Genomic DNA, 10,018 nt, shown 5'->3' with positions numbered 1-10,018 from the left:
ATGTGGCGTCGAATGTAATGAGACCTGCACCAAGGCAGCCGGACCTGCCTCCCACCCAATGACGCCAAATGCTCATTTCCATTTCCATTACGCACTTGTAAAAATTGGAACCAGCTGAGGCTAACCAATTCCTTACAGCTTTGACAACAGCAAAAGTCTTGAAAAATGTCCAACACGTATTCCATCTTTCGGGGGCACAAAGAGACAGAAGTCTGAAGGTGTTAAATCAGGATCATACAGTGGATGTGGTAAGACAGTCCAGTCGAACTTTGCAGTGAGTTGTGTGGTCGCGAAACTGGTGTAGGGCAAGGCATTATCATCTTGCACGTGAAAGTTGGTCTTCTTCTCTGGCCTTACCCTGGAAATTCATGCTTTCAGCTTAGGCAGTGTCATCTTGTAGCATACTGAATTGATATTTCTCCAGGCTCCAGGACATCCAAAAGAACCACACCCTGGCTATCCCAGAAGACAGCAATTTCTTCTTTGACGGAGAATTCGCGTATCACCATTTCATAACTGTCTTCTGGATTCCAGCTTGTAGTGAGACACCACGTCTCATCTACTGTGACAATGCTATTCAGAAAATTGTCATCTTCAGCTTCATAATGGTTCAGCAGGTCCCAACAAATTTCCATTAAATGAGTTTTTTCTTCTTCTGTAAGCATATGCAGGACCCATCTCACACAGACTTTGCGATAACCAAGAAGTTCAAACATTGTTTCCAAGGCATTACAGTCGACATTCAGCTTTGCACACATTTCTCTGTTCACTATCCGGCAATCAGCACGGATGAATTGATCAAGACGCTCTTCATCGCAAGGGATGACAGCTGCGCAGGGTCAACCAGCCATGGCTTGTCATGCACACACCCTTTTCACCACTTTGGAAGTGCCGTAACCATCACCACACATTATTCACCTCTATTGCATCGTCTCCATACACTTTCATCAAGTGTTTATGGATTTCAATCAGTGCAATTTCTTCGGCAGCGAGGAATTAAATCACACATCACTGTTTTATATGCACGTCCACATCAGACTCCATTTTGGAATGCTCCTCTGCTGGCGTCAAATACCACAGAACAACAAAATCACCTGCAAATCAAAGAGGAAGGTTCAAGTGTTAACACAATACCATTGACATCTGGTGCGGACATAAAAGGCCAACACGAAAAAATAGGAGGCATCACGTTTGGAATGACCCTCTTAACTTTTGTGTGAGGAATCTTCTTCTTGTCACAAGTTTGGGTTGTTTTTTGTCTAATTACTATTGTTTGTGTTGCAGCAACATTCATTACATTTAATAAAAACACCCAAACTAGAGCCATTAACAGGCCCATACTGCCAAGAGCTAGGTCAAAGCTGAGAGAAAATGCTGCAGCTTTATAAACTATTCTTTAGTAGAGATAAACAACATTTAGAACAACACCTCTGTTAAAGTGAAAGCTTTAGTTCCCCCATGTCACTGGGGGTAATCATGGCAATACTGTTCTTATATTACGGAATAATTGACAGTGCCCTCACCACGAAAAAATTCTGATGGTTATATAATGTGGTATCATAAAATCAATTTATAGATCCTTGAAAAATTGCCACCCATTAAACTGCATGGCGGGACAGACAGGAAAACATTTTTTCAAAAATGTAGTTGTGTGTATACAGTACAGTAGGATGAATGCATGATTAAATTTGTGGGCGATTTGTGTGTATATCGTGTGAACTGCCACCTTTCACAGCACCAATGGCTCTATATGGTGCAGCATTAAATCAAACTGAGCTTGGATGATAGAAACTAGTACGCCATTCCACACTGCTTCAACTCTAAGCCAAAGTTCATCAATCATGATGGCTAACAAGTATTGGCATACCAGTTAGGGCAGCATGGATAACACACAGACTTATAAGATTTGTGCACACATGGAAGCAGACGCCACAAAATTCAATGAAATTACTGAAATCTCTGCCTTCTAATTACATCTTCACAGACAGTTTACAGTGTGTGGGCAGAACACGACAAATCTAGCATGCAAAACCTGTCTGCTGTTTGTTTCGTCTAGTGCTTCTCATATTTGTGAAAATTCTAAAATGACTAATATATATTGGTACTTTAGAATTTCTGACTTTTTGCAATATGTAGAAGTCAATTATGTCTGTGGACAGCAGCTACTTATTCTTTAATTCAGAAAATGAGATTAGTTCACCCTTGGTCAAAGAGGGAAAACAGCAATAAAAACTAGTTTTTTGCCATCTCTATTGGAAAATTTAAGTAAAGTAAATAAATCTATTCAATGTAGGAAACCTTACTTGCATCCTTCAGAGCGGTATAGGCCTACATAGTTTTGCAGGTGTTTGGTATGCTTTCACTCAGTGATTGCATAGACAGTACAAGAGAAAAATCAAGCTATTTAACTTCTTCCTGTTGCGTGAAATCATGACACTGCTGTCAGCCTCTGATGAACTACAACTTCCTTCATCATACAGTATTGTTTTACACTGAAGCACCAAAGAAACTGGCATAGAGAGACGTATTCCAATACAGATATACGTAAACAGGCAGAATACAGTGCTGTGGTCAGCAATGCCTACATAAGACAACAAGTGTCTGGCGCAGTTGATACATTGGTTACTGCTATTACAATGGCAGGTTATCCAGATTTAAGGGAGTTTGAACGCGGTATTATAGTCGACACACTGGCATCGGGACATAGCATCTCTAAGATAGCGATGAAGTGGGGTTTTCCCATACGACCATGTCACGGGTGTACTGAAAATATCAGGAATCTGGTAAGACACCAAATCTCCGACATTGCTGGGGCCGGAAAAAGATCCTGCAAGAATGGGACCAACAATAGCTGAAGGAATCGTTCAGTGTGACAGAATGTGCAACCCTTCCGCAAATTGCTGCAGATTTCAATGCTGGCCCTTCAACAAATGTCAGCATGTGAACTATTCAATGAAAAATCGTCGATATGGGCTTTAGGAGCCAAAGGCCTACTCGTGTACCCCTGATGATCCCATGACACAATGATTTATGTCTCGCCTGGGACTATCAACACCAAAATTGGACTGTTGATGATTGGAAACATGTTGCCTGGGTTCAGGTAGTATCGAGAGGATGAACATGTGTGAGTGTGGAGACAACCTCATGAATCCATAGACCTTGCATGTCAGCAGGGGAATGTTCAAGCTGGCGGAGGCTGTGTAGTGGTGCAGGACATCTGCAGTTGGACTGCTGTGGGCCCCCTGATATGTCTAGATACAACTGACAGGTACTTAAGCATCCTGTCTGATCACCTGCAGCCATTCATGTCCATTGTGCATTACGACAGACTTGGGCAATTCCAGCAAAAAAATGTGACACTCCACATGTCCAAAACGACTACGGAGTGGACCCAGGAACACTCTTCTGAGTTTAAACTCTTCTGCTGGCCACCAAACTCCCCTGACATTAACATTATTGCGCATATCTGGGATGCCTTGCAACATGCTGTTCAGAAGAGATCTTCACCCCATCGTATTCTTACGGATTTATGGACAGTCTTGCAGAATCCATTGTATCAATTCCCTCCACCACTACTTCAGACATTAGTCGAGTCCATGCCATATCATGTTGTGGCACTTCTGTGTGCTCAAAGGGGGCTTACATGATATTATCACAGGGGGCTTGCACGGTATTAGGCAGGTGTACCAGTTTCTTTGGCTCTTCAGTATTGTTAGCTTGGGCACTACTAGAACCTAAAATGAGAAAAATACTCACCAAATATTAACAAAAAATCAGTATTAAATTAAAAAATAAATAAATAAATCCAAAATCTTAAGATATGCTCAGAATTTTAGAAACTACAAGTCGGAGGAAAGCTCACCTCGAATGGAATCCGAAAACAGTTAAAAATCCAGCATGGAGTGAATATGAGAGCTATGACAATGTCGAAAAGGAAATGAAATTTCAGCACAAAGCGATTACATAGCTGGGCAATTGAATACACAGCTGCCAGTGACAGTCCAAACTTGTGACTTAATTTTTCTGTAACCATAGAATTAAAGTGATTGATAATTAAATTACATATTAATATGAAAAACTTGTTATGATTTTTTCTCAAGGTTCTCAGAAAAAATCTACACTGCAGACTTGAGCAGCACACACAGGTTTTTCTTCCTTTCTCTCTCTGTTTTGCAGGAAGTTGCAAATGCTCACCACAGAAGAAATTCCACCGTTACGAATTCTATTACCTAAGCTGAGTTTAAAGCATTCTCTGAGCGAGTGTATCCGCTTGCTGCCCAAAGTTTTTTCCTAAATCGAAATATAGTGAGCCAGCAGTAGATTGAAACTGTGTAGGTTTTTATCGCATGCACATGTCTGCGAAAACAAGGTGCAGCATATTGACAGCCATTAGTCACACTAGCACTAATAACCTGCTGTATGGAAATATTTTGTAACTCTTCAAATGGTCGCATTTCAGCTTTTGCAATTAAAATACCAAGAACAAATATGAATATGCACTTTATTTTCAGGAACATCAGCAAAGTAGTACCTTGATTTCCTGTATATTACCATCAATATGCATTGCAATTATTGCACTGAGCACAGCTCTTTGCTACTCACACTAAATGAGTTACAGCTCAAACAAGTTGACAATTTTCCCCATGTGTTTGGTGTTTCAGGCCTACCAGATGGCATGTATGCTGTTTGTTGTCAGGAGAGGGTTACCCCATCTTTGTTTATAATTCAGGCTCATCTGAGCTTGTTGTCAGAGTACCACTGAATCTTGATGCCAGAAGCATGATTATATTCATTATAGTCTAATGAAGTATGCCTTAGGGTAAGTTCTCACACCAGGCTTTCTTATTTGCCCTCTCCTCCAGTTAGTACATATTGAAGGTCAAATGGGTACAGTGTTTCAGTGTTTGAAAGAAGTGTGTGAACTAAACGAGCAGCGATAGAAATACACCGTTTGTTGCAATATGCTTGGGACAACAGTACATTTTCAGGCAGACAAACTTTCGAAATTACAGTAGTTACATGAGGGTACAAGTGCTCTCTCAACTGACCTGTTTTACCCAGTATTTTATAACAAAATTATTACAGACAGTCCACATGAATTGGTACTGATAACTGCCCACAACTACATGCCTTGTGCAAGATCAGGACTGTATGGTAAATCAACATCACCTAGGTCTGTGTGGGCTTGGTCAAATTGTTGCCACTGTTTCATTATGAATAAATGCAACATTACATTTGGTTCATACACAGCCAGCATTTAACAGTGAATTTGTGTGCAATTTAGATGTTTTGTCACAAGAATCATATTGTTAAATTATGGATTATATTACTTCCAACAATACATACTATATAATAGTTTTAGTGTGGGATGATTTGCCGTTTACTTTCTGAATTCCATATTGATTTAGAGATGAACTGTTTGCTTAAATTTTGTAAGTATGTTGGTAAATTAAAGCCTTCAGCCGTTTTGCATTTACTTGGAGTAATTTAAGACATAACAAACAATGTACATCACCACTTTACTGCTGTGCTTCCTCACTCAATACAAAAAGTTCAAGGTATTTACATTACTTGGAATACACCTCCTCCCCTCTCCCTGCACATTATGGTCTGTGTCTTTGACATATTCCAGTAGTCTTCATCAGAAGCTTTCCCAATTTAAAACTTCACTCCAAACAACAATTAATAGTGTTGTTTATTCTCAGGACATATAAAAATTGGTGCTATTCCATTTTCTCTCTCGCTACATACATCAACTTCTCAATGAATGGAATAAATACTGACAACATTTTGGGGTAGTAGTTGTTAAGTGTCAAATTTCCTTTTGGAATCTACTACTACGACTCACAGAATACAATATAAAGTTTTGCCAATAGTCTTCGGCTCAAGGGATTCAATTTCATGAAATAATACCCTCTTTACTAATTTAAAAAATTCAAACATTTAAAAATTTTCCCAAAATGGGACACTCGAACACCAAGAATAGGTACCAGGTTAAAAATTAAAAGTCCAATGTCTTATAAATAAATTCATTTATATCAAAGCCAAAATATTAATAACTGTACAATTCAATGTCTACAAAGCTAGATCATCATATTTCTATAACGTATTTGTACTCTATACTTCTTACGAAGTTGCAACAAAAGTCACACAATGGATTAGAAAAAAATCTGAATACTTGTATACATAGAAAATTATCACACTTTTCAGTTCATTCAGTCAGAAGATAGTGTCTTTGATGAAAGTGAAGATAAATAATCAATATTGTGTGTGTGTGTGTGTGTGTGTGTGTGTGTGTGTGTGTGTGTAAGGGGGGGGTGTATATGTTTATTTGAATCATCTTCATATAGTTAAAGGAGCCTAGCATCTTTGCACATTTTTACTTTTATTATTCACACAACAAATTTCAAAGCTACTCACTTCCAGGGCAGGCTACATTCTCAGTAAAGATGTAAACCACCCAATTTGCATGAATGCCTTTTCCAGATGAAGGAAGATTTTGAGGACTGTAAGTTGTGTTCTTCCTCAGAGTGACACAGGTGCAAAGTATCGTTACCTACAGTTGAATAATAATTTATGTTTCAAAATCTTAAGCAACTGTTCAACATCTACATTGTCCATCACAATATTGTTTTACAGCACGAGTAGAGGAGAAGGACATTACTAATGTGATGCCATAAGGAATTGCAACACTGTTTCACTTACTTCAACAATACCAAACATTTGCAATACAGCTTGCTCTTGTCAATTGAGGTCAATAATTGTTCCCTAATTTAATCCCATTTTATTTTCTGTGTGTATTATAAGAACTGGAGCATCTACACAAAATAACAATGTGAAGATTGTCCTTATTTTTTCCTCCATTATTAAAGAATGTTATCTGTTCATACAAAATTTATGAAAGGCTTTCTTTTCTTTTAGATTTGTTTCCTAGACAGAGACTGAATGGTGGCATGTAATTTAGCATATCTCTCTGGCCCGCAAAATAACGTCTGTACACACTAAAGTAATCATTTAAAATTGAGAAAATATCCAAACAAATGTATTACAAAAATAAATAAAAGTAACACATCAGTAAGGCTCCTCATGGTAGGAACCACATTATTAAACCTCTCACCATGCAAAAACCCATTACTAATGTCATTCCATCTCTGGCAAGCATTATATTAAACGTTTCATACACTTCATATTCGACTAATATTTTTTCTCATTAATGATGAAAAATGAAAACTCTTCATAACTTGGTTGCAACTGACAGAAAAAAAAAGTACGGCAATTGCTGTTATTGGGATTTATTTAGCTCTCAACACTAGTCTACTCCATGCAAGCCTCTGTCTCTACATAACCACTGCAACCTACAACCATTTGAACCTGTTTATTGTAGCCAAACATTTGTCTCCTTCCACTACCTCCACTATCCCCCCCATCCCACCCAACTTCCCTCCAGTACCAAACTAATAAATCATTGATGCCTAAGGACGTGTCCAATCAAGTTATCAAGTTGTTCCATAAATTTCATTTTCACTCACATTTGATTCAATACCACACTGCCAGTATTCTATGCTACTCTTCTTGTCTCCAGCATTCTTTTCAGTATCTCGAGATCATCTTTTCTCCTCTTCTCATAACTGTTTATTGTCCATGTTTCACTTCTGTACGAGGCTAACCCCCTGACAAAAATCTTCATGAAAGACTAACTCTTAAATTTATTTTTGATGTTAATCTCTTTCATATAAACTATTCTTTGGGGAAACAAACGAAAGTAAGATTTTGACAACATAATTTAAAAGCTTCCCTTAAATAACACTTAGAAAAACGTGTCTGTAGGAGTGAAAGGACATAATTATTTATGTTAATACTGATCTTGAACTATATACTAATATAATAAAGTGTGCCGTTCTTGTGAAATAATTATGACAGTTACACATCAGGAAATTATAAATACAATTTACATGTCCTTCAAAAATTGAAGGACATTAAGTAATATATTAATATATGTAATTTCTTTTTGTACAATGCTGTTGCACTAAAAATGATAACTTCTTAACCAACATTTAACTTATGAGTTTTGCAAACTTAATTTGTGCATGCATCTCTGTGGCTTGGAGGTAAAATGCCAGGCTACAAATATAATGGCCATGGGTTGAACCCTCTCTCTGTCCTAGAATTTTTATCTGTAAATTATCATGTCTATCACATCTGGCAATGTTTATCAATGTGAGAAACACCAAGATGCACTGCAGTTCACAGTCTACATTAAAATGTAAGTCTCCCTATAACTGGCTGGTTACATCAATTGAAAGGCCAAATGAAGGAAACAGGATACTTCATTCAACAAGAACATGTCTAGCAAACAACTGTGTTGTTCCAAGCAACATGAGGATTGATGGCTTTATTTTTTTTATAATGTAGTAAATGCAAATGTGTCCTGTGTATTACCATCTATTGAGGCTACAGCTATTGTCTGAGAATTGTGTGGGTGAGTCGTGTATGTTGGATGTGCTGGAGCTAGCTGATACGATGTAAATGTCCCAGAACTGTTTATTGACACTGGTGTTCCATCCAGAGATGCATGTAAAATAGGTTTTACAATAAAAGCTTGCTCTTGAGAAACATTTGCAGGGAGTGTTGTTTCTGACTGAGAAGCGGGTTGTGAGAATATGATGGGAATAGCAGTTAACTGGCCATGACGGAGAATAGATGTAGCTTGCGTTTCTTGACAATTTTCAGGCACCTGTGCAGTAAGAGACTCACTTGGCAATTTTATACATTGCTGTGGAAGTGTGTCCACAACCTGAACAGAGTTGCTTCCATTACATTTCTGTGTCTGACTGTTTACTGCTGTTCTGTTACAACTGCTTTCAGTTTTGCAAAATTTCACATGTGGAAACTGTTCCTTCATAAAATGCCTAAATGTAGAATAACCCATTACTTTTATTGATGGATCATAATTTTCACAATATTGACAATATGCATTATGAATAGTCTTTCTTGTAATTTCTGAGGGCAAGTATAAAGGAGTTGTTTTCCCTACAGGCTTTGACTTACTCTTCATCCCGGAACCTGGTGATGACCCATTAACAGTGGTTGCTGAGCTTTGAGTGTGTTTCTCAATAAAACGTTGAAGGAAAGATGTTGCATGACGGTAACTGTCAAGAGGAAACGTGTTGTGGGGCTTCTTTCCACAGTTTCCATGAACACGTGGTGATACACCATGTACCATAACGTGTTTCCGGATTCTCTTCAACTGGTAATGAGTACAGTTTTCCAGATATAAGAAAGCGGCCAAGCAAACTCGGCGGCCCTGAAATGCATACTGGGCACGCAATCGTTGTCTCTCTTTGTGTCTAACAGTTTCTTCCGGATTAGTAAGCACAGCCATTGTAACACCCATGAGGTACATGTCATGTTCACCTTTGGTTAGCTCTGCTATATTCAGCCTGTGTCGATATACATACTCAGGACTAAGTCCTTTGAAACAGTTTTCTTCTTGGCACTCACAGCCTTTCTCAAATCTTTCTTTCACTTGTTGTGCATTTTCCTCCAGCTGAGTTGGGTCCATATCACTTGAGTCTCTGACTTTTTGTTTAGATTTCTGAGGTGTTTTTGACTTAGTATTTGTCCTCGAATCTGCTGTCTTCATTAAAGTCATTTTTTTCTTCACTTTTAGTGCTGCCTCAGGCCTTTCTGAGGTTGCACTGGTAAAAGTTTCTTGTTCTGCCACATTTGATGTTTCAGCATTAGGTATACAAATTGCTGTTGTTTGGTGGGAACCTTGCCACAACTGTATACCATTTGTCTGCCACAGCACTTGTTCACTATTTACGTTCCTACCAAACTGTTGGTTGTTATCCACAATACTTGCAAAGACGGCTTGTTGTCCAGTCACTGGTGTATGCCACTGAACCATTCCACCAGTAATTTGGTTGTTTTGGTTTTGAGGAGATGATGTTTCAGTCTGCACAGAAGATGTAGAGTCACTGGCCGAAATAATGATCACCTGCAAAGAGTAATCATG

At 38.4% G+C, this 10,018-nt stretch overlaps 1 protein-coding gene across 3 annotated transcripts in view; it reads right to left on the bottom strand.

Annotated features, from left to right (window-relative positions):
- Nucleotides 1-691: 691 nt before the first annotated feature.
- The window catches only part of LOC126470468 (uncharacterized), a 47,988-nt gene continuing 38,661 nt past the window's right edge, over nucleotides 692-10,018 (bottom strand). For 2 of the 3 annotated variants that reach the window (XM_050098340.1, XM_050098332.1), the window contains exon 3: nucleotides 6,068-10,000. In XM_050098340.1, the coding sequence (XP_049954297.1) occupies nucleotides 8,402-10,000 (1,599 nt within the window). In that variant the 3' untranslated portion in view covers nucleotides 6,068-8,401. Of the gene's footprint in view, nucleotides 1,095-6,067; nucleotides 10,001-10,018 lie in introns of those variants that run through there. The other variant, XM_050098349.1, reaches the window with a different exon arrangement.

This window comes from Schistocerca serialis, chromosome 1 (assembly GCF_023864345.2).
Source record: "Schistocerca serialis cubense isolate TAMUIC-IGC-003099 chromosome 1, iqSchSeri2.2, whole genome shotgun sequence".
Taxonomy (NCBI): domain Eukaryota; kingdom Metazoa; phylum Arthropoda; class Insecta; order Orthoptera; family Acrididae; genus Schistocerca; species Schistocerca serialis.
The sequence above is the reverse complement of the archived record's forward strand: the minus strand, read 5'-3'. Positions and strand labels throughout refer to the sequence as shown.